This window comes from Vulpes lagopus, chromosome 6 (genome assembly GCF_018345385.1).
Source record: "Vulpes lagopus strain Blue_001 chromosome 6, ASM1834538v1, whole genome shotgun sequence".
Lineage (NCBI taxonomy): Eukaryota > Metazoa > Chordata > Mammalia > Carnivora > Canidae > Vulpes > Vulpes lagopus.
This window is the reverse complement of record NC_054829.1, coordinates 73124943-73150768: the sequence shown is the minus strand read 5'-3', so window position 1 is coordinate 73150768 and position 25826 is coordinate 73124943. Positions and strand designations below refer to the sequence as shown.

The following is a 25826-nucleotide window of genomic DNA, read 5'->3' as shown; positions in this document are numbered from 1 at the left end:
TAGAGTATTCTTGGCTGCATGTTTTCCTCATTTAGGACCCTGGATATATCTTTCCAGCCCTTTCTGGCCTGCCAGGTCTCTGTGGAGAGGTCTGCTGTTGACCTAATACTTCTCCCCATATAAGTTAGGGATTTCTTGTCTCTTGCTGCTTTAAGGATCTTCTCTTTATCTTTGGAATTTGCAAGCTTCACTATTAAATGTCGAGGTGTTGAATGGTTTTTAATGTTTTTAGGGGGGATCTCTCTATTTCGTGGATCTGAATGCCTGTTTCCCTTCCCAGATTTGGAAAGTTTTCAGCTATGATTTGTTCAAATGCATATTCTGGACCTCTGTCCCTTTCAGCGCCCTCAGGTACCCCAATTAAACGTAGATTTTTTTCCCTCAGGCTGTCGTTATTTCCCTTAATCTGTCCTCATGGTCTTTTAATTGTTTGTCTCTTTTTCCCTCAGTTTCCCTCTTTGCCATCAACTTGTCTTCTATGTCACTCACTTGTTCTTCCACCCGGTTAACCCTCATGGTTAGGACCTCTAGTTTGGATTGCATCTCATTCAATTGATTTTTAATTTCTGCCTGATTAGATCTAAATTCTGTAGTCATGAAGTCTCTTGAGTCCTTTATGTTTTTTCTCTAGAGCCACCAGTAGCTTTATAATAGTGCTTCTGAACTGGCTTTCTGACATTGAATTGTAATCCAAATTTTGCAGCTCTGTGGGAGAGAGGACTGTTTCTGATTCCTTCTTTTGAGATGAGGTGTTTCTTCTAGTCATTTTGCTCAGTGCAGAGTGGCCAAAAACAAGTTGTATTGGGAAAAGGAGAAAAAGAGAGAAGAGAAAGAAGAAAAGAAAAAGAAAAAAAAAGAAAAAAAAAGAGAGAAGAGAAGAAAAGAAAAAAAAGGTGGGGGGAAGCAAAGAGAAATCAAAAACAAAAAAGAAGGTTGAGTATCCTCTGATTCTGTATACTTAAATCCCTCAACTTCCCCTGGAACTTTCTAGTGCTGCTTGGTCAATATTTTGTTTTTCCCCTGTCGGTCTAGCGGTCTTCTAGGGGAGGGGCCTGCCTAGCTGATTTTCAGGTGTTAGCACTTGGGGGAGCTGCTTAACCCCCTTGCCTGGTGCAGGCCTCAGTACAAGTTGTTTAACCTGTTTATCCTGTGAGGCCACTGTGAAGCTCAGTGGGGTTTTTTATCCTGTGAGGCCCCAGGCGGAACAACATCAGTAGCTGGGTCCGCTCTCCAGGCCTAGAGTCAGCTCCTGCAGTAACTACGGAGCTCTCAGTCCACAAGAGCCTGGATGCTCTGGGGGCGGGTGCCGCTGATCTGCTCAGCTTGAGGCCACATGGGGGCTGGAGCACCCTTGCTATCCTGTGCCCTCCTGGCTTCTGCCTGTCCTACGAAGAGCCGCTGTCTGAGCCACCTCTGAGCTATTCCCAGGTCCAGCCCGTTGCACCCTGCAGCCCTTTAGGGAGCTTGGTCGCTGGGTGTGGTGCACTCTCCCTGGGGCGCTGGTGCTCTGTTAGTGTCCCAGGGAGCCTGAGGGCATCCCCTGCCCTCCTGGGGTCCTGCTCCAACTCCCTGAGAGTGCCTTTCCATCCGGTCATATTGGTGAAGCTCCTGCTTCCCGGGCCGGTGCTTTCCTGTCCTGGGGGCACTCGCTGGGCCTTAGCCCAGCTCCTCGCAGGGCCCATCCCCCTTGGATGCCTTTTGTTTCTTTATTTCTTTCCCCACCCCCATCTCCCTACCTTGATAGAGTGCAAACTCTTCTCACTCTAGTGTTCCAGCTGTTCTCTCTTTAAATCTCAAGACGAATTTGTAAGTTTTCTGGATGATTTGAAGGTTATTTAGGTAATTTGGTGGGGACAGGTGACTTGGGGACGCTATTCTTCTGCCATCTTGCCCCGCCTCCCTATCTATGGAGTTCTGAAGTCATAAATTAATGCCAAATATTTGGAAAGTTAAAAAAAAGTTGGAAATTCCAGGAAGTATGCAAAAATCACACATTATCTCAACACTTTGACCAAGATACATTTTTAATATTCATTTAACATCTATTGTTTTAATGACAGAGTGTTAGATGATTTATTAATTCAGCTAACAAATCTTTGTACGTCACCTATGGCCTGACGTTATCTGAATTCTGCTTGAGTAAAAAATTACTTATCTACGGCAAAATTTAGTGAACATTTATTTTAAGTAATAGTGACATGGAATTCTAATTACATTCCTTTTAATGTGAAGGATTTTGTATTCCTGTTTTTAACTTTAAAATACAAATCTCTCTTAGAAGGGTAAGTCAGTGAGTCATTAATAACCTCAAGGAGAATTATTTTAGTATATTCTTTTTTAAAAATTTTTTTAATTTTTATTTATTTATGGTAGTCACAGAGAGACAGAGAGAGAGGCAGAGACATAGGCAGAGGGAGAAACAGGCTCCATGCAGTGGGAGCCTGATGTGGGACTCGATCCCGGGTCTCCAGGATCGCGCCCTGGGCCAAAGGCAAGCGCCAAACCACTGCGCCACCCAGGGATCCCCTTTAGTATATTCTTTTTTCATTGACCAGTTTAGAAAATAGGAACTTTGAGAAAACTGGACTTTAGGAAAACAGAAGAGAACACATGGGACATTGAGATTAACTTTTGCCTGATTTATAATCAATGCTATGAAGTAAGAATCACATCTAAATTTAATCATTTGTGCATATTATCCAGAAATCTCTACATAAGAACTCATCTCCAAAAAGGGTTCTTCTTCCTGAAATCTGATTAACTTTGTATTTAAAAGATTCTATTTTTTGCTTACTGGCCAAATATGTCAATATCTAACCATGTTCTTGAACTTTTAACCATTGATAGTGAGGAAATGTCTTCTTTGAATGACAGTAAGCAAGAGTGAGGCTTATAGTCTGGAATACTTTGTCTTCAGTCCCTCATAGAAGCAGGAGAATAGACAAGTGTTGGAGGTGTGATAGTAGCAGACAAAGACCATTCCAAAAAAAATATTGTTTGGATGACCAGTGTAGTGACAAATTTGATTAACTTAATTATTCGCTTTGGTCTGTATATTACTATTGTGTAACCATTGATTTCTCTAGCCTTAATTCCATCACTCAGTGCTTGCTTGACTCTTATAAGGAAGATGATAATTATTGGGAAAATACCAGGAGTAATATGCACAATAAAGTTCTCTGAATGTAGGTGTGGATTAGAGTGTTGTATATGTGTATGGATGGCCAAACAGCAGAGTTTGGAGAATCTTGCTCTGGATTAGAGGGCCAGGATTAATGGTGCAAGTATTTCATGGGAATGAATGAACCAAGAGCTTCTGGTGTCCCTTTGGCTCACACCATCCTGTTAGGGTCTTTCTCTATTCTTGGCCTCTCCCACCTCTTCTGGAGATGTCAGACCATAGACATTCTTCTGTATTTGTGAATTCCTGCCAGTTATAAAGGACAGGGTAGTTTGGCAAAAAAGAAAAAGCAAGCTTTATCTTAATGGTAAGAGAAAGGGGTGAAAACATTTGAAGGAATTTATGAATTCCTGCCAGTTATAAAGGACAGGGTAGTTTGGCAAAAAAGAAAAAGCAAGCTTTATCTTAATGGTAAGAGAAAGGGGTGAAAACATTTGAAGAGTCTCTTTTCTATGTGTTTCCATCTAGTTGCCTGAGAAACAATCAAAAGGAGCTCAAGAATGTAAACCAAGATGTGGAAAGAAAATGGTAAGCACCTAGTGTATTGCATCACTTTTCTCTAAGATTCACCTCTGTCTCACAAGGGACTGAGAATCTCTGTCTCATAAGAGCCAACATCTTATTTTAGGCCTCATAGAGCTAAACTCATAGAATTCTTTGGTGATTGCCTCTACGACTTGGCAGAAGGGTTATCTGGAGGCTCAAAACAAAAACAAAAGAAATGGAGTATTAGTGCACATGTTTCATTCCTTCCTGACTATATAAAGCACAAAATACAAACATATAGCTGAAATAAAATATGTTTATTTTGGGTTGGCTATTTATGACGGCCACACCACCAACTTATTCCTCATACTTAGAATAATCTTTGGAAAATAGAAGTTTCATCATGCCTTTCCCATGAGATCCTTTAATTGCTCTCCATTACATCCAGAATAAAAATGAAACTCTTCACTGAAGACTGAAATCCTATAAGGATTGACTCCTGCATATCTCTCTGATTTAATTCCCCACCCTCTGCCCTCTCATGAAATGAGAGGAATTTCTCATTTAATTACAAACCCTGCCTTGTTTGCTGATTTGACAGAGTCAAATACCTCACCCTCTTCCTCTCATTTCATGTTCTTGAAGCCATGAAGCTCAGCCTGAACCCAGAGCCCTAGTGCACACTAATCTTTTACCTCTCATGGTTTTTATTTTCTGTGCTGTGCTTGATAGCATCTTTTTCTGGAAATTCTAGTTCTGACACTCTCTTCCAGAAAACATCCCTGAGTATACAATGTGGGAAACTCCACATTGCTTCCACACCCAATGGACTTCCTGCACCATCCACTATACCTTTCTATCACCTAGTAACTTTATATTAGTTTAACTTTAAAAAAAATTATCACTAACATTTATTGATGGGATGGAAAAAATTAGCTCTTTATAGTCCATCTTCCTTTATAGACCATGTGGTCTTTGAGGCTTTGACCACTGCTTGACTTGCCTATCTGTTGCCCAAATTTTGCAAGATACTCAGTGGAAAAAAAGAAAAAAAAGAGTGGAAAAACAACAGCTATCTGGACACTGATATCTTGCCCCAGCTTAGATAAACCCTGCCTTGTTTGCTGATCATGGGATTTCCATATCTTTGCACTCAACCTCTTTCCTAATCATTGCATGTCAAGATCTGGGTTTTTATCTGAGATGCCCCCTTCTTTAAGTGTGAAAGGTTGAGGGATGAAAGGGAAGGCCCATATTTACTGCTGATATGAAATGAAGTTTACAGGAATCAGCCATTTCCTAAGTACTTCACTTAAATTTTCTCTGCACAGTGGGGTGGCTATGCCATCCTTGTAACTAATCTCCTTTACATTATGTAGCTGAAGAAATGATGTTATTGAAACAAGGTCCTTTTTTCAGGCTTCCACAAACTGGTTCTGTGCAACAAAAAGTTGTTTAAACTTGGCTTTTGCTTTATTGTGCATAAAATGATATCTGTGTAAGGTGATGTTCTCCAATTCTTCCCCTTTAAAGGAACTTAAGTGTTGATGTTGTCAAATACATCCAAGTCTTTATTACAAATAGTAATTAAATGAGAAATTAAATGTCTCCAAAGTGTCCCCATCCAAACAATTTTTAAAAAGTTTTAATTCCAGTATAGTTAACATACAGTGTTATATTAGTTTCAGAAAACAACTTAGTGATTCAACACTTACAATGCCCGCTTCTCATCATGATAAGTGTCCTCCTTAATACCCATCACTTATTTCCCCCATCCCCCCACCCACTTTCCCTGGTGACCATCAGTTTGTTCTCTATAGATAAGAGTATGTTTATTGGTTTGCCTCTCTCTTCCCCCCCATTTGCATGTTTTGCTTCTTTTTTTAAAAAAAATATTTTACTTATTTATTTTTTGAGAAAGAAAGTGAGCAAAGGGGAGAGGGACAGATGGGGAAGAAGAGAGAGAATCTGAAGCAGGCTCCATGTCCATAACAGATCCCAACCCAGGGCTCAATCTCATGATCCTGAGATCATAACCTTAGCTAAAATCAAGAGTTGGATGTTTAACTGACTGGACCACCCAGGCACTGCTGTTTTCTTTCCTAAATTCCATATATGAGTGAAATCACATGGTGGTTTTCTCTGACTGACTTATTTCACTTAGCATAATGCCCTCTAGTTCCATCCACATAATTGCAAATGGCAAGATTTCATTTTATGGCTGAGTAATATTCCATTATATATCACTTCTTTTTTTTTTTTCATATATATCACTTCTTTATCCATTCAGCAGTAGATGGACATTTGGGTTCTTTTTTTTTTTTTTTTTTTTTTTGTATTTTAAGTCAATTTTTTATTTTTTTATTTTTTTTAATTAATTTTTATTGGTGTTCAATTTACCAACATACAGAAAAACACCCAGTGCTCATCCCATCAAGTGTCCACCTCAGTGCCCGTCACCCATTCCCCTCCAACACCCGCCCTCCTCCCCTTCCACCACCCCTAGTTCGTTTCCCCGAGTTAGGAGTCTTTATGTTCTGTCTCCCTTCCTGATATTTCCCAACATTTCTTTTCCCTTCCTTTATATTCCCTTTCACTATTATTCATATTCCCCAAATGAATGAGAACATACACTGTTTGTCCTTCTCCGACTGACTTACTTCACTCAACATAATACCCTCCAGTTCCATCCACGTTGAAGCAAATGGTGGGTATTTGTCGTTTCTAATTGCTGAGTAATATTCCATTGTATACATAAACCACATCTTCTTTATCCATTCATCTTTCGATGGACACCGAGGCTCCTTCCACAGTTTGGCTATTGTGGCCATTGCTGATAGAAACATCGGGGTGCAGGTGTCCCGACGTTTCATTGCATCTGAATCTTTGGGGTAAATCCCCAACAGTGCAATTGCTGGGTCGTAGGGCAGGTCTATTTTTAACTCTTTGAGGAACCTCCACACAGTTTTCCAGAGTGGCTGCACCAGTTCCCATTCCCACCAACAGTGTAAGAGGGTTCCCTTTTCTCCGCATCCTCTCCAACATTTGTTGTTTCCTGCCTTGTTAATTTTCCCCATTCTCACTGGTGTGAGGTGGTATCTCATTGTGGTTTGGATTTGTATTTCCCTGATGGCAAGTGATGCAGAGCATTTTCTCATGTGCTTGTTGGCCATGTCCATGTCTTCCTCTGTGAGATTTCTCTTCATGTCTTTTGCCCATTTCATGATTGGATTGTTTGTTTCTTTGGTGTTGAGTTTAATAAGTTCTTTATAGATTTTGGAAACTAGCCCTTTATCTGATATGTCATTTGCAAATATCTTCTCCCATTCTGTAGGTTGTCTTTTAGTTTTGTTGACTGTATCCTTTGCTGTGCAAAAGATTCTTATCTTTATGAAGTCCCAATAGTTCATTTTTGCTTTTGTTTCTTTTGCCTTCGTGGATGTATCTTGCAAGAAGTTACTGTGGCCAAGTTCAAAAAGGGTGTTGCCTGTGTTCTCCTCTAGGATTTTGATGGAATCTTGTCTCACATTTAGATCTCTCATCCATTTTGAGTTTATCTTTGTGTATGGTGAAAGAGAGTGGTCCAGTTTCATTCTTCTGCATGTGGATGTCCAATTTTCCCAGCACCATTTATTGAAGAGACTGTCTTTCTTCCAATGGATAGTCTTTCCTCCTTTATCGAATATTAGATGACCGTACATTTCAGGGTCCACTTCTGGGTTCTCTATTCTGTTCCATTGATCTATGTGTCTGTTTTTGTGCCAGTACCACACTGTCTTGATGACCACAGCTTTGTAGTACAACCTGAAATCTGGCACTGTGATGCCCCCAGCTATGGTTTTCTTTTTTAAAATTCCCCTGGCTATTCGGGGTCTTTTCTGATTCCACACAAATCTTAAAATAATTTGTTCTAACTCTCTGAAGAAAGTCCATGGTATTTTGATAGGGATTGCATTAAACGTATAAATTGCCCTGGGTAACATTGACATTTTTACAATATTAATTCTGCCAATCCATGAGCATGGAATATTTTTCCATCTCTTTGTGTCTTCCTCAATTTCTTTCAGAAGTGTTGTATAGTTTTTAGGGTATAGATCTTTTACCTCTTTGGTTAGGTTTATTCCTAGGTATCTTATGCTTTTGGGTGCAATTGTAAATGGGATTGACTCCTTAATTTCTCTTTCTTCAGTCTCATTGTTAGTGTATAGAAATGCCATTGATTTATGGGCATTGATTTTGTATCCTGCCCACTGTCCAATTGATGTATGAGTTCTAGCAATCTTGGGGTGGAGGCTTTTGGGTTTTCTATGTAGAGTATCATGTCATCGGCGAAGAGGGAGAGTTTGACTTCTTCTTTGCCAATTTGAATGCCTTTAATGTCTTTTTGTTGTCTGCTGAGGCGAGGACTTCCAGAACTATGTTGAACAGCAGTGGTGAGAGTGGACATCCCTGTCTTGTTCCTGATCTTAGGGGAAAGGCTCCCAGTGCTTCCCCATTGAGAATGATATTTGCTGTGGGCTTTTCGTAGATGGCTTTTAAGATGTCGAGGAAAGTTCCCTCTATCCCAACACTCTGAAGGGTTTTGATCAGGAATGGATGCTGTATTTTGTCAAATGCTTTCTCTGCATCTAATGAGAGTATCATATGGTTCTTGGTTTTTCTCTTGCTGATATGATGAATCACATTGATGGTTTTACGAGTGTTGAACCAGCCTTGTGTCCCGGGGATAAATCCTACTTGGTCATGGTGAATAATTTTCTTAATGTGTTGTTGGATCCTATTGGCTAGTATCTTGTTGAGAATTTTTGCATCCATGTTCATCAGGGATATTGGTCTGTAATTCTCCTTTTTGGTGGGGTCTTTGTCTGGTTTCGGAATTAAGGTGATGCTGGCCTCATAGAACGAATTTGGAAGTACTCCATCTCTTTCTATCTTTCCAAACAGCTTTAGTAGAATAGGTATGATTTCTTCTTTAAACGTTTGATAGAATTCCCCTGGGAAGCCATCTGGCCCTGGACTCTTGTGTTTTGGGAGGTTTTTGATGACTGCTTCAATTTCCTCCCTGGTTATTGGCCTGTTCAGGTTTTCTATTTCTTCCTGCTCCAGTTTTGGTAGTTTGTGGCTTTCCAGGAATGCATCCATTTCTTCTAGATTTCCTAATTTATTGGCGTACAGCTGTTCATAATATGTTTTTAAAATCGTTTGTATTTCCTTGGTGTTGGTAGTGATCTCTTCTTTCTCATTCATGATTTTATTAATTTGAGTCTTCTCTCTCTTCTTTTTAATAAGGTTGGCTAATGGTTTATCTATCTTATTAATTCTTTCAAAGAACCAACTCCTGGTTCTGTTGATCTGTTCCACAGTTCTTTTGGTCTCAATATCATTGAGTTCTGCTCAAATTTTAATTAACTGTCTTCTTCTGCTGGGGGTGGGGTCTATTTGTTGCTTTTTCTCTAGTTCCTTTATGTGTAAGGTGAGCTTTTGAATTTGAGATCTTTCCAGTTTTTGAATGGATGCTTGTATTGCGATGTATTTCCCCCTCAGGACTGCTTTTGCTGCATCCCAAAGATTTTGAACGGTTGTATCTTCATTCTCATTAGTTTCCATGAATCTTTTTAATTCTTCCTTAATTTCCTGGTTGACCTTTTCATCTTTTAGCAGGATGGTCCTTAACCTCCACGTGTTTGTGGTCCTTCCATACTTCTTGTTGTGATTAAGTTCTAATTTCAAGGCATTATGGTCTGAGAATATACAGGGGACTATCCCAATCTTTTGGTATCAGTTCAGACCCGATTTGTGACCCAGTATGTGGTCTATTCTTGAGAAAGTTCCATGTGCACTTGAGAAGAATGTGTATTCAGTTGAGTTTGGATGTAGAGTTCTGTAGATATCTGTGAAATCCATCTGGTCCAGTGTATCATTTAAAGCTCTCGTTTCTTTGGAGATGTTGTGCTTAGAAGACCTATCCAGGGTAGAAAGAGCTAGATTGAAGTCACCAAGTATAAGTGTATTATTATCAAGGTATTTCTTGAGTTTGGTTATTAATTGGTTTAAATATTTGGCAGCTCCCACATTCGGGGCATATATATTGAGGATTGTTAAGTCCTCTTGTTGGATAGATCCTTTGAGTATGAGATAGTGTCCCTCTTCATCTCTCACTATAGTCTTTGGGGTAAATTTTAATTTATCTGATATAAGGATGGCAACCCCTGCTTTCTTTTGAGGACCATTTGAATGGTAAATGGTTCTCCAACCTTTTATTTGCAGGTTGTAGGTGTCCTTCTGTCTAAAATGAGTCTCTTGTAGACAGCAAATAGATGGGTCCTGCTTTTTTATCCAGTCTGAAACCCTGCGCCTTTTGATGGGGTCATTAAGCCCATTCACGTTCAGAGTTACTATTGATAGATATGAGTTTAGTGTCATCATATCTATTCAGTCCTTGTTTTTGTGGATTTTTCCACTGAACTTCTTCTTAAAGGGGAATTTTAAGAGTCCCCCTTAAAATTTCTTGCAGAGCTGGTTTGGAGGTTACATATTCTTTCAGTTCCTGCCTGTCTTGGAAGCTCTTTATCTCTCCTTCCATTTTGAATGAAAGCCTTGCTGGGTAAAGTATTCTTGGTTGCATGTTCTTCTCATTTAGGACCCTGAAAATATCCTGCCAGCCCTTTCTGGCCTGCCAGGTCTCTGTGGAGAGGTCTGCTGTTACCCTAATATTCCTCCCCATAAAAGTCAGGGACTTTTTTTCTCTTGCTGCTTTAAGGATCTTCTCCTTATCTTTGGAATTTGCAAGCTTCACTATTAAATGTCGAGGTGTTGAACGGTTTTTGTTGATTTTAGGGGGGATCTCTCTATTTCCTGGATCTGAATACCTGTTTCCCTTCCCAGGTTAGGAAAGTTTTCAGCTAGGATTTGTTCAAATACATATTCTGGCCCTCTGTCCCTTTCGGCGCCCTCAGGAACCCCAATTAAACGTAGGTTTTTCTTCCTCAGGCTGTCATTTATTTCCCTTAATCTATCCTCATGATCTTTTAATTGCTTGTCTCTTTTTTCCTCAGTTTCCCTCTTTGCCATCAACTTGTCTTCTATGTCACTCACTCGTTCTTCCACCTCGTCAAGCCTCGTCGTTAGGACTTCTAGCTTGGATTGCATCTCATTTAATTGATTTTTAATTTCTGCCTGATTGGATCTAAATTCTGCAGTCATGAAGTCTCTTGAGTCCTTTATGGTTTTTTCTAGAGCCACCAGTAGCTGTAAAATAGTGCTTCTGAATTGGCTTTCTGACATTGAATCCAGATTTTGTAACTCTGTGGGAGAGTGGGCTGTTTCTGATTCTTTTTTTTGAGGTGAGGTTTTCCTTCTAGTCATTTTGCTCAGTGCAGAGTGGCCAAAAACAAGTTGTATTGGGAAAAAGAGAAAAAGAGAGAGAAGGAAAGAAAAGAGAAAAAGAAAAAAGAGAAAGAAGAAAAAAAGGGGGGGAAAAGAGAAGAAAAAGAAAGAAAAAGAAAGAAAGGAGAAAAAAGAAAAAAAAGGGGGGGTGTGGGGGAAGCAATCCGAATTCAAGAAGAAAGAGAGAGAAAAAAAGCACAAAACAAAACAAAACAAAAACAAAAACAAAAACAAACAAACAAAAAAACACGGGGGAGTATCTTCCGATTCTGTGTACTTTAAGTCCCTTGACTTCCCTTGGAACTGGTCCGTGTCTCTGGTCTTCTGGGGGAGGGGCCTGCTGTGCTGATTCTCAGGTGTGAGCACTTGGGGGAGCTGCTCTGCGCCTGCCTGGTGCAGGGCTCAGTGGGGGGTGTTCACCCCGTGAGGCCCCGGGAGGAAGCCACAGTGGCGGGGGCAGCTCTGGGACCCTGGAGTCAGCCCCCGCAGTAGCTCCGGGGCTCTCCGTCTGCAGGGCCTGGGGGCTCCCGGGCGGGGCCGCTGATCTACTCAGTTCCAGGCAGGAGCGTCCTTGCTGTCCTGGGCCCTCCCGGCCTCTGCCTGTCCCGGGGGAGGCCGGATCCTGGGCTGTGTCCCGGCGCCCTGTGCTCCGGGGCCTGCGCTGTTGGATTCGCGCCGCCGCCCGAGCCCCTCCGAGCTGTTCCCGGAGCTGCGCCGCCCCCTCCGCGGAGCTTCTTCCTCCGCCCGAGCCGCCGCCGCTGCGCTGTTCCCGGAGCCCCGCAGCCCCCTCCGCGGAGCCGCCGCCCGAGCCCCTCCGAGCTGCTCCGGGTCCCGCCGAGCGCTGCAGCCCTTAGGGAGCTCGGCGCATCTCCCGGGGCGCAGGTGCCTGTTACTGTCCCAGGGAGCCCGAGGGCGTCCCCGCCTTTCTGGGGATCCTGCTCCAATTCCCCGGGAGGCCTTTCCCCGGGAAGGTCGGTGCAGCTCCTGCTCCTCCGGGACGGGGCTCTCCTGTCCTGGGGACACTCGCCCCGGCCTCAGCCCGGCTCCTCGCGGGGCCCCTCCCCCTCGGAGGCCTTTTGTTCCTTTATTTCTTTTTCCCCGTCTTCCTACCTTGATAGAAGCGCGAACTCTTCTCACTGTAGCGTTCCAGCTGGTCTCTCTTTAAATCTCAGGCCGAATTCGTAGATTTTCAGGATGATTGGATGGTTTTCTAGGTAATTTGTTGAGGACAGATGTTTTGGAGACCCTACTCTTCCGCCATCTTGCCCCTCCCCCCTCTCAATTTTTTATTTAAGAATTCATTTAATAGAATTTTACCAGAAATTTGGCATTCCAATAGTAATTAAGAAAACAAGGCTTGTAGACAATACACAGCTAGTAAGTAGCAAAAGTGGAGTGAAAACCTAGATCATGACTTCTCAACCACTGTTTATTTCATCGCCCTAGAAAGCTATAGAAGCTTGCTGACTCCAGATCATTTTGGACATTTGGGTTCTTTTCATAATTTGGCTATTGTTGATAAAGCTGCTATAAACCAGGATGCATTCATCCATTTGAATTAGTGTTTTTGAATCCTTTGGGCAAATAACTAGTAGTGCAATTGCGGACCATAGGGTAGCTCTATTTTTAACTTTTTGAGGAAACTCCATCCTGTTTTCCATAGAAGCTGCAAATTTTATGAATAGGACTCACAGAAATTTAACTAATTTGATGAGGAAGATCTCAACTGTTTAGGCTACCTGAGTCAATTGAAATCAAATATATAAGACATATGGGCTAGAACTAAATTCAATCTCATTTTGGCTAATTTGACAGGATGATGTTCTTTGAGTAAAGTTACATTATCTACATCATCCTGAGTCAATTTTGGTTATTTCATTTTCATTAGAATATTATCATTTAACTCATGATTTTAAACATATTTACAAAAGGTATGGTGTGAGCTCTTTTAAGTCATTTAGCTTTTTAAAATTTATGTTTACAGAAGTATAGCACAATAAAATTCACCCTTTTTAGGTAAGTTGATAAATTTAGAAAAGCATGTAGTCATGTGACTACCATCTCAATCAAGATATGGAAGACTTTTATCAACCTTTTTCTCACCAAAACCCCCTGGAAACCCCAATCTGACTTTTACTTTGTGTTTTTTCCACAATGTCACAGTGTCATTGCTTTTATCTTTATTAGATTCTTATTTTTGCTGTCCTTGATTTTTTCCATTTTTCTGTTTTAATTGCTTTGAATTCAAAACTTAATTTTTGTTTTTTCAATTTTTCTTGTTTAAAAATGAGGGCATGTACGACCCAGCAATTGCACTGCTGGGGAATTACCCCAATGATACAGATGCAGTGATATGCTGGGACACCTGCTTCCCAATGTTCATAGCAGCAATGTCCACAATAGCCAAACTGTGGAAGGAGACTTGGTGTCCATCAAAAGATGAATGGATAAAGAAGACGTGGTCTATGTATAAATGGAATATTAGTCAGCCATTAGAAACAACAAATACCCACCATTTGCTTCAATATGGATGCACCTGGAGGGTATTATGCTGAGTGAAATAAGTCAATCGGAAAAGGACAAACATTTTATGGTCTCATTCATTTGGGGAATTTAAAAATTAGTGAAAGGGAATAAATGGGAAGGAGAGAAAATGAGTGAAAATATCAGTGAGGGTGACAAACCATGAGACACACCTAACTCTGGGAAATGAACAAGGGGTGGTGGAAGGGGAGGTGGTCGGGGGGTTGGGGTGACTGGGTGATGGGCACGAAGGGAGGCACTAGGTGGGATGAGCACTGGGTGTTATGCTATATGTTGGCAAATTGAACTCCAATAAAAAAAATTTTAAAAATGAGAGCATGTACAAATATAACTTTTCCTCTAATATTTTTTTCTTTTTTGATTCAATTCAGTTAAAGTAACATATCCTATATTACTAGTTTAAGAGGTAGAATTTAGTGATTCATCAGTTGCATATAACACCCAATGCTCATCACATCACATGCCTTCCTTAATGCCCATCACCCAGTTACCCAATTCCCACCTACCTCTTCTCCAGGAATCCTCAATTTGTTCCCTAGAATTAAGTGTCTCATGGTTTGCCTCTCTTTTTTTTTTGCCTTATTTTATTTTTCCTTCTTATCTCCTATATACATCTGTTTTGACCCTAAAATTCTGCATGAGTGAAATCTTATGGTATTTGTCTTTCTCCCACTGATTTATTTTGTTTAATACGCTCTAGTTCCATTCATGTAGTTGCAAATGAATTTCATTCCTTTTGATGAAAGATTAGTATTCCATTGTGTCTGTATCCCAGATGTTGTTGTATTATTGCCCAATATTTTTTTTACTTTACTTTTTGTGTTTTTGTGGTCCTGAATTGTTTTCAATGCCAAACATTGTTGTATATTTTTATTATTTATTTATTTATTTATTTATTTTTGTTTTGTCACCAATTATATTATTTAAAAGTTTTTTTAATTTCTTAAAATTTTATTTGTTTTATTTATTTTTTAATAATAAATTTATTGTTTATTGGTGTTAAATTTGCCAACATACAGAATAACACCCAGTGCTCATCCCGTCAAGTGCCCTCCTCAGTGCCCATCACCCATTCACCCCCAACCCCCTCCCTCCTCCCCTTACATAACCCCTAGTTCATTTCCCAGAAGGAGTCTTCATGTTCTGTCTCCCTTTCTGATATTTCCTACCCATTTCTTCTCCCTTCCCTTCTATTCCCTTTCACTATTATTCATATTCCCCAAATGAATAAGAACATATAATGTTTGTCCTTCTCCGATTGACTTATTTCACTCAGCATAATACTCTCCAGTTCCATCCACGTTGAAGCAAATGGTGGGTATTTGTCATTTCTAATGGCTGAGTAATATTCCATTGTATACATAAACCACATCATCTTTATCCATTCATCTTTCGATGGACACCGAGGCTCCTTCCACAGTTTGGCTATTGTGGACATTGCTGCTATAAACATTGGGGTGCAGGTGTCCTGGCGTTTCACTGCATCTGTATCTTTGGGGTAAATCCCCAGCAGTACAATTGCTGTGTTGTAGGGCAGGTCTCTTTTTAATTCTTTGAGGAACCTCCACACAGTTTTCCAGAGTGGCTGCACCAGTTCACATTCCAACCAACACTGCAGGGGGGTTTCCTTTTCTCTGCATCCTCTCCAACATTTGTTGTTTCCTGCCTTGTTAATTTTCCCCATTCTCACTGGTGTGAGGTGGTTTCTCATTGTGGTTTTGATTTGTATTTCCCTGATGGCAAGTGATGTGGAGCATTTTCTCCTGTGCGTGTTGGCCATGTCTATGTCTTCCTCTGTGAGATTCTCAACAAGATACTAGCCAATAGGATACAACAGTACATTATGATAATTGTTCACCATGACCAAGTAGGATTTATCCCCGGGACACAAGGCTGGTTCAACACTCGTAAAGCAATCAATGTGATTCATCAAATCAGCAAGAGAAAAAACAAGAACCATATGATCTTCTCAATAGATGCAGAGAAAGCATTTGACAAAATACAGCATCCGTTCCTGATCAAAACTCTTGAGAGTGTAAGAACAGAGGGAACATTCCTCAACATCTTTAAAGCCATCTACAAAGAGCCCACAGTAAATATCATTCTCAATGGGGGAATACTGGGAGCCAATCCCCTAAGATCAGGATCAAGACAGGGATGTCCACTCTCACCACTGCTATTCAACATAGTACTAGATGTCCTAGCCTCAGCAATCAGACACCAAAAAGAAATAAAAGGCATTCAAATTGGCAAAGAAGAAGTCAAACTCTCCCTCTTCGCCGATGACATGATACTGTACCTAGAAAACCCAAAAGACTCCACCCCAAGATTGCTAGAAATCATACAGCCATTTGGCAGTGTGTCAGGATACAAAATCAATGCCCAGAACTCAGTGGCATTTCTATACACTAACAATGAGACTGAAAAAAGAGAAATTAAGGAGTCAATTCCATTTACAATTGCACCCAAAAACATAAGATACCTAGGAATAAACCTAACCAAAGAGGTAAAGGATCTATACCCTAAAAACTGTAAAACACTTCTGAAAGAAATTCAGGAAAACACAAAGATATGGAAAAATATTCCATGCTCATGGATTGGAAGAATTGATATTGTGAATATGTCAATGTTACCCAGGGCAATTTACACGTTTAATGCAATCCCTATCAAAATACCATGGACTTTCTTCAGAGAGTTGGAACAAATTATTTTAAGATTTGTGTGGAATCAGAAAAGACCCCGAATAGCCAGGGGAATTTTAAAAAATAAAACCATAGCTGGGGGCATCACAGTGCCAGATTTCAGGTTGTACTACAAAGCTGTGGTCATCAAGACAGTGTGGTACTGGCCCAATAACAGACACATAGATCAATGGAACAGAATAGAGAATCCAGAAGTGGACCTTCAACTTTATGGTCAACTAATATTCAATAAAGGAGGAAAGACTATCCACTGGAAGAAAGACAGTCTCTTCAATAAATGGTGCTGGGAAAATTTGACATCCATATGCAGAAGAATGAAACTAGACCACTCTCTTGCACCATACACAAAGATAAACTCAGAATGGATGAGAGATCTAAATGTGAGACCAGATTCCATCAAAATCCACACAAAACTTCTTGTGTGATTGAGTTCTAGTTTCAAGGCATTATGGTCTGAGAATATGCAGGGGACAATCCCAATCTTTTGGTATCAATTAAGACACGATTTGTGACCCAGTATGTGGTCTATTCTGGAGAAAGTTCCATGTGCAGTTGAGAAGAATGTGTATTCAGTTAAGTTTGGATGTAAAGTTCTGTAGATATCTGTGAAATCCATCTGGCCCAGTGTATCATTTAAAGCTCTCCTTTCTTTGGAGATGTTGAGTTTAGGAGACCTATTGAGTGTAGAAAGCGCTAGATTGAAGTCATCAAGTATAAGTGTATTATTATCTAAGTATGCATTAACTTTGGTTATTAATTGATTGATATGTTTGGCAGCTCCCATATTCGGCCATATATATTGAGGATTGTTAAGTCCTCTTCTTGCATAGATCCTTTGAGTATGAGATAGTGTCCCTCTTCTCTCACTACAGTCTTCGGGGTAAATTTTAGTTTATCTGAGATAAGGATGGCTACCCCTGCTTTCTTTTGAGGACCATTTGAATGGTAATTGGTTCTCCAACCTTTAATTTTCAGGCTGTAGGTGTCCTTCTGTCTAAAATGAGTCTCTTGTAGACAACAAATAGATGGGTCCTGCTTTTTCATCCAGTCTGACACCCTGCGCCTTTTGAAGGGGTCATTAAGCCCATTCACATTCAGAGTTACTATTGAAAGATATGAGTTTAGTGTCATCATGATATCTATTCAGTCCTTCTTTTTTGTGGATTGTTCCACTGAATTTCTTCTTAAAGGGGAATTTTAAGAGTCCCCCTTAAAATTTCTTGCAGAGCTGGTTTGGAGGTCACATATTCTTTCTGTTCCTGCCTGTCTTGGAAGCTCTTTATCTCTCCTTCCATTTTGAATGAAAGCCTTGCTGGGATAAAGTATTCTTGGTTGCATGTTCTTCTCATTTAGGACCCTGAAAATATCCTGCCAGCCCTTTCTGGCCTGCCAGGTCTCTGTGGAGAGGTCTGCTGTTACCCTAATATTCCTCCCCATAAAAGTCAGGGACTTTTTTTCTCTTGCTGCTTTAAGGATCTTCTCCTTATCTTTGGAATTTGCAAGCTTCACTATTAAATGTCGAGGTGTTGAACGGTTTTTGTTGATTTTAGGGGGGATCTCTCTATTTCCTGGATCTGAATACCTGTTTCCCTTCCCAGGTTAGGAAAGTTTTCAGCTAGGATTTGTTCAAATACATATTCTGGCCCTCTGTCCCTTTCGGCGCCCTCAGGAACCCCAATTAAACGTAGGTTTTTCTTCCTCAGGCTGTCATTTATTTCCCTTAATCTATCCTCATGATCTTTTAATTGCTTGTCTCTTTTTTCCTCAGTTTCCCTCTTTGCCATCAACTTGTCTTCTATGTCACTCACTCGTTCTTCCACCTCGTTAACCCTCGTCGTTAGGACTTCTAGCTTGGATTGCATCTCATTTAATTGATTTTTAATTTCTGCCTGATTGGATCTAAATTCTGCAGTCATGAAGTCTCTTGAGTCCTTTATGGTTTTTTCTAGAGCCACCAGTAGCTGTAAAATAGTGCTTCTGAATTGGCTTTCTGACATTGAATCCAGATTTTGTAACTCTGTGGGAGAGTGGGCTGTTTCTGATTCTTTTTTTTGAGGTGAGGTTTTCCTTCTAGTCATTTTGCTCAGTGCAGAGTGGCCAAAAACAAGTTGTATTGGGAAAAAGAGAAAAAGAGAGAGAAGGAAAGAAAAGAGAAAAAGAAAAAAGAGAAAGAAGAAAAAAAGGGGGGGAAAAGAGAAGAAAAAGAAAGAAAAAGAAAGAAAGGAGAAAAAAGAAAAAAAAGGGGGGGTGTGGGGGAAGCAATCCGAATTCAAGAAGAAAGAGAGAGAAAAAAAGCACAAAACAAAACAAAACAAAAACAAAAACAAAAACAAACAAACAAAAAAACACGGGGGAGTATCTTCCGATTCTGTGTACTTTAAGTCCCTTGACTTCCCTTGGAACTGGTCCGTGTCTCTGGTCTTCTGGGGGAGGGGCCTGCTGTGCTGATTCTCAGGTGTGAGCACTTGGGGGAGCTGCTCTGCGCCTGCCTGGTGCAGGGCTCAGTGGGGGGTGTTCACCCCGTGAGGCCCCGGGAGGAAGCCACAGTGGCGGGGGCAGCTCTGGGACCCTGGAGTCAGCCCCCGCAGTAGCTCCGGGGCTCTCCGTCTGCAGGGCCTGGGGGCTCCCGGGCGGGGCCGCTGATCTACTCAGTTCCAGGCAGGAGCGTCCTTGCTGTCCTGGGCCCTCCCGGCCTCTGCCTGTCCCGGGGGAGGCCGGATCCTGGGCTGTGTCCCGGCGCCCTGTGCTCCGGGGCCTGCGCTGTTGGATTCGCGCCGCCGCCCGAGCCCCTCCGAGCTGTTCCCGGAGCCGCGCCGCCCCCTCCGCGGAGCTTCTTCCTCCGCCCGAGCCGCCGCCGCTGCGCTGTTCCCGGAGCCCCGCAGCCCCCTCCGCGGAGCCGCCGCCCGAGCCCCTCCGAGCTGTTCCCGGAGCCGCGCAGCCCCCTCCGTGCGGAGCTTCTTCCTCCGCCCGAGCCGCCGCTGCTGAGCTGTTCCCGGGGCCCCGCAGCCCCCTCCGCGGAGCCGCCGCCCGAGCCCCTCCGAGCTGCTCCGGGTCCCGCCGAGCGCTGCAGCCCTTAGGGAGCTCGGCGCATCTCCCGGGGCGCAGGTGCCTGTTACTGTCCCAGGGAGCCCGAGGGCGTCCCCGCCTTTCTGGGGATCCTGCTCCAATTCCCCGGGAGGCCTTTCCCCGGGAAGGTCGGTGCAGCTCCTGCTCCTCCGGGACGGGGCTCTCCTGTCCTGGGGACACTCGCCCCGGCCTCAGCCCGGCTCCTCGCGGGGCCCCTCCCCCTTGGAGGCCTTTTGTTCCTTTATTTCTTTTTCCCCGTCTTCCTACCTTGATAGAAGCGCGAACTCTTCTCACTGTAGCGTTCCAGCTGGTCTCTCTTTAAATCTCAGGCCGAATTCGTAGATTTTCAGGATGATTGGATGGTTTTCTAGGTAATTTGTTGAGGACAGATGTTTTGGAGACCCTACTCTTCCGCCATCTTGCCCCTCCCCCCTCTCAATTTTTTATTTAAGAATTCATTTAATAGAATTTTACCAGAAATTTGGCATTCCAATAGTAATTAAGAAAACAAGGCTTGTAGACAATACACAGCTAGTAAGTAGCAAAAGTGGAGTGAAAACCTAGATCATGACTTCTCAACCACTGTTTATTTCATCGCCCTAGAAAGCTATAGAAGCTTGCTGACTCCAGATCATTTTGGACATTTGGGTTCTTTTCATAATTTGGCTATTGTTGATAAAGCTGCTATAAACCAGGATGCATTCATCCATTTGAATTAGTGTTTTTGAATCCTTTGGGCAAATAACTAGTAGTGCAATTGCGGACCATAGGGTAGCTCTATTTTTAACTTTTTGAGGAAACTCCATCCTGTTTTCCATAGAAGCTGCAAATTTTATGAATAGGACTCACAGAAATTTAACTAATTTGATGAGGAAGATCTCAACTGTTTAGGCTACCTGAGTCAATTGAAATCAAATATATAAGACATATGGGCTAGAACTAAATTCAATCTCATTTTGGCTAATTTGACAGGATGATGTTCTTTGAGTAAAGTTACATTATCTACATCATCCTGAGTCAATTTTGGTTATTTCATTTTCATTAGAATATTATCATTTAACTCATGATTTTAAACATATTTACAAAAGGTATGGTGTGAGCTCTTTTAAGTCATTTAGCTTTTTAAAATTTATGTTTACAGAAGTATAGCACAATAAAATTCACCCTTTTTAGGTAAGTTGATAAATTTAGAAAAGCATGTAGTCATGTGACTACCATCTCAATCAAGATATGGAAGACTTTTATCAACCTTTTTCTCACCAAAACCCCCTGGAAACCCCAATCTGACTTTTACTTTGTGTTTTTTCCACAATGTCACAGTGTCATTGCTTTTATCTTTATTAGATTCTTATTTTTGCTGTCCTTGATTTTTTCCATTTTTCTGTTTTAATTGCTTTGAATTCAAAACTTAATTTTTGTTTTTTCAATTTTTCTTGTTTAAAAATGAGGGCATGTACGACCCAGCAATTGCACTGCTGGGGAATTACCCCAATGATACAGATGCAGTGATATGCTGGGACACCTGCTTCCCAATGTTCATAGCAGCAATGTCCACAATAGCCAAACTGTGGAAGGAGACTTGGTGTCCATCAAAAGATGAATGGATAAAGAAGACGTGGTCTATGTATAAATGGAATATTAGTCAGCCATTAGAAACAACAAATACCCACCATTTGCTTCAATATGGATGCACCTGGAGGGTATTATGCTGAGTGAAATAAGTCAATCGGAAAAGGACAAACATTTTATGGTCTCATTCATTTGGGGAATTTAAAAATTAGTGAAAGGGAATAAATGGGAAGGAGAGAAAATGAGTGAAAATATCAGTGAGGGTGACAAACCATGAGACACACCTAACTCTGGGAAATGAACAAGGGGTGGTGGAAGGGGAGGTGGTCGGGGGGTTGGGGTGACTGGGTGATGGGCACGAAGGGAGGCACTAGGTGGGATGAGCACTGGGTGTTATGCTATATGTTGGCAAATTGAACTCCAATAAAAATATTTTAAAAATGAGAGCATGTACAAATATAACTTTTCCTCTAATATTTTTTTCTTTTTTGATTCAATTCAGTTAAAGTAACATATCCTATATTACTAGTTTAAGAGGTAGAATTTAGTGATTCATCAGTTGCATATAACACCCAATGCTCATCACATCACATGCCTTCCTTAATGCCCATCACCCAGTTACCCAATTCCCACCTACCTCTTCTCCAGGAATCCTCAATTTGTTCCCTAGAATTAAGTGTCTCATGGTTTGCCTCTCTTTTTTTTTTGCCTTATTTTATTTTTCCTTCTTATCTCCTATATACATCTGTTTTGACCCTAAAATTCTGCATGAGTGAAATCTTATGGTATTTGTCTTTCTCCCACTGATTTATTTTGTTTAATACGCTCTAGTTCCATTCATGTAGTTGCAAATGAATTTCATTCCTTTTGATGAAAGATTAGTATTCCATTGTGTCTGTATCCCAGATGTTGTTGTATTATTGCCCAATATTTTTTTTACTTTACTTTTTGTGTTTTTGTGGTCCTGAATTGTTTTCAATGCCAAACATTGTTGTATATTTTTATTATTTATTTATTTATTTATTTATTTTTGTTTTGTCACCAATTATATTATTTAAAAGTTTTTTTAATTTCTTAAAATTTTATTTGTTTTATTTATTTTTTAATAATAAATTTATTGTTTATTGGTGTTAAATTTGCCAACATACAGAATAACACCCAGTGCTCATCCCGTCAAGTGCCCTCCTCAGTGCCCATCACCCATTCACCCCCAACCCCCTCCCTCCTCCCCTTACATAACCCCTAGTTCATTTCCCAGAAGGAGTCTTCATGTTCTGTCTCCCTTTCTGATATTTCCTACCCATTTCTTCTCCCTTCCCTTCTATTCCCTTTCACTATTATTCATATTCCCCAAATGAATAAGAACATATAATGTTTGTCCTTCTCCGATTGACTTATTTCACTCAGCATAATACTCTCCAGTTCCATCCACGTTGAAGCAAATGGTGGGTATTTGTCATTTCTAATGGCTGAGTAATATTCCATTGTATACATAAACCACATCATCTTTATCCATTCATCTTTCGATGGACACCGAGGCTCCTTCCACAGTTTGGCTATTGTGGACATTGCTGCTATAAACATTGGGGTGCAGGTGTCCTGGCGTTTCACTGCATCTGTATCTTTGGGGTAAATCCCCAGCAGTACAATTGCTGTGTTGTAGGGCAGGTCTCTTTTTAATTCTTTGAGGAACCTCCACACAGTTTTCCAGAGTGGCTGCACCAGTTCACATTCCAACCAACACTGCAGGGGGGTTTCCTTTTCTCTGCATCCTCTCCAACATTTGTTGTTTCCTGCCTTGTTAATTTTCCCCATTCTCACTGGTGTGAGGTGGTTTCTCATTGTGGTTTTGATTTGTATTTCCCTGATGGCAAGTGATGTGGAGCATTTTCTCCTGTGCGTGTTGGCCATGTCTATGTCTTCCTCTGTGAGATTCTCAACAAGATACTAGCCAATAGGATACAACAGTACATTATGATAATTGTTCACCATGACCAAGTAGGATTTATCCCCGGGACACAAGGCTGGTTCAACACTCGTAAAGCAATCAATGTGATTCATCAAATCAGCAAGAGAAAAAACAAGAACCATATGATCTTCTCAATAGATGCAGAGAAAGCATTTGACAAAATACAGCATCCGTTCCTGATCAAAACTCTTGAGAGTGTAAGAACAGAGGGAACATTCCTCAACATCTTTAAAGCCATCTACAAAGAGCCCACAGTAAATATCATTCTCAATGGGGGAATACTGGGAGCCAATCCCCTAAGATCAGGATCAAGACAGGGATGTCCACTCTCACCACTGCTATTCAACATAGTACTAGATGTCCTAGCCTCAGCAATCAGACACCAAAAAGAAATAAAAGGCATTCAAATTGGCAAAGAAGAAGTCAAACTCTCCCTCTTCGCCGATGACATGATACTGTACCTAGAAAACCCAAAAGACTCCACCCCAAGATTGCTAGAAATCATACAGCCATTTGGCAGTGTGTCAGGATACAAAATCAATGCCCAGAACTCAGTGGCATTTCTATACACTAACAATGAGACTGAAAAAAGAGAAATTAAGGAGTCAATTCCATTTACAATTGCACCCAAAAACATAAGATACCTAGGAATAAACCTAACCAAAGAGGTAAAGGATCTATACCCTAAAAACTGTAAAACACTTCTGAAAGAAATTCAGGAAAACACAAAGATATGGAAAAATATTCCATGCTCATGGATTGGAAGAATTGATATTGTGAATATGTCAATGTTACCCAGGGCAATTTACACGTTTAATGCAATCCCTATCAAAATACCATGGACTTTCTTCAGAGAGTTGGAACAAATTATTTTAAGATTTGTGTGGAATCAGAAAAGACCCCGAATAGCCAGGGGAATTTTAAAAAATAAAACCATAGCTGGGGGCATCACAGTGCCAGATTTCAGGTTGTACTACAAAGCTGTGGTCATCAAGACAGTGTGGTACTGGCCCAATAACAGACACATAGATCAATGGAACAGAATAGAGAATCCAGAAGTGGACCTTCAACTTTATGGTCAACTAATATTCAATAAAGGAGGAAAGACTATCCACTGGAAGAAAGACAGTCTCTTCAATAAATGGTGCTGGGAAAATTTGACATCCATATGCAGAAGAATGAAACTAGACCACTCTCTTGCACCATACACAAAGATAAACTCAGAATGGATGAGAGATCTAAATGTGAGACCAGATTCCATCAAAATCCACACAAAACTTCTTGTGTGATTGAGTTCTAGTTTCAAGGCATTATGGTCTGAGAATATGCAGGGGACAATCCCAATCTTTTGGTATCAATTAAGACACGATTTGTGACCCAGTATGTGGTCTATTCTGGAGAAAGTTCCATGTGCAGTTGAGAAGAATGTGTATTCAGTTAAGTTTGGATGTAAAGTTCTGTAGATATCTGTGAAATCCATCTGGCCCAGTGTATCATTTAAAGCTCTCCTTTCTTTGGAGATGTTGAGTTTAGGAGACCTATTGAGTGTAGAAAGCGCTAGATTGAAGTCATCAAGTATAAGTGTATTATTATCTAAGTATGCATTAACTTTGGTTATTAATTGATTGATATGTTTGGCAGCTCCCATATTCGGCCATATATATTGAGGATTGTTAAGTCCTCTTCTTGCATAGATCCTTTGAGTATGAGATAGTGTCCCTCTTCTCTCACTACAGTCTTCGGGGTAAATTTTAGTTTATCTGAGATAAGGATGGCTACCCCTGCTTTCTTTTGAGGACCATTTGAATGGTAATTGGTTCTCCAACCTTTAATTTTCAGGCTGTAGGTGTCCTTCTGTCTAAAATGAGTCTCTTGTAGACAACAAATAGATGGGTCCTGCTTTTTCATCCAGTCTGACACCCTGCGCCTTTTGAAGGGGTCATTAAGCCCATTCACATTCAGAGTTACTATTGAAAGATATGAGTTTAGTGTCATCATGATATCTATTCAGTCCTTCTTTTTTGTGGATTGTTCCACTGAATTTCTTCTTAAAGGGGAATTTTAAGAGTCCCCCTTAAAATTTCTTGCAGAGCTGGTTTGGAGGTCACATATTCTTTCTGTTCCTGCCTATCTTGGAAGCTCTTTATCTCTCCTTCTATTCTGAATGAGAGCCTTGCTGGATAAAGTATTCTTGGCTGCATGTTCTTCTCATTTAGGACCCTGAATATATCCTGCCAGCCTTTTCTGGCCTGCCAGGTCTCTGTGTAGAGGTCTGCTGTTACCCTTATACTCCTCCCCATAAAAGTCAGGGATTTCTTGTCTCTTGCTGCTTTAAGGATATTCTCTTTATCTTTGGTATTTGCAAGATTAACTTTTGAGGTGAGGTTTTCCTTCTAGTCATTTTGCTCAATGCAGAATGGCCAAAAACAGGTTGTATTGCAAAAAGGGGGAAAAGAGAGAAGAGAAAGAAGAAAAGAAAAAGAAAATAAAACAGGAAGAAAAAAAGAGAGAAAGAAAAAGAGTAAAAAGGGGAGGAAGCAAACAAATCAAAAAGCAAAAAACAAAACAAAAGAAAACAAACAAAAAAACAAGGGGAATATCCTCTGATTCTGTATACTTTAAGTCCCTTGACTTCCCCTGGAACTGGCCCGTCTAGCTGGTCTTATGGGGGAGAGGCCTGCTGTGCTGATTTTCAGGTGTTAGCACTTGGGGGAGCTGTTCTGCCCCCTGCCTGGTTCAGGGCTCAGTGGGGGTTGTTTACCCCGTGAGGCCCCAGGAGGAACAACCGCCGTGGCGTGGCCAGCTCTGGAGCCCTGGAGTCAGCTCTTGCAGTAGCTTGGAGCTCTCAGTCTACAGGGCCTGGAGGCTCCGTGGTGGGGCCGCTGATCTTCTCAGCTCGGGGCAGGAGCGTCCTTGCTGTCCT

At 41.1% G+C, this 25826-nt stretch overlaps 1 protein-coding gene across 2 annotated transcripts in view; it reads left to right on the top strand.

The window, feature by feature from the left end:
* Nucleotides 1-25826, top strand: part of GCSAML (germinal center associated signaling and motility like) — a 48977-nt gene that overhangs the window by 5547 nt on the left and 17604 nt on the right. Inside the window, exon 2 of one of the 2 annotated variants that reach the window (XM_041759811.1) lies at nucleotides 3650-3709. The exons of the other annotated variant lie outside the window; for it this stretch is intronic. Coding sequence (XP_041615745.1) covers nucleotides 3650-3709 — 60 coding nt within the window. The remainder of the gene's footprint in view (nucleotides 1-3649; nucleotides 3710-25826) is intronic. 2 annotated transcript variants of the gene reach the window in all.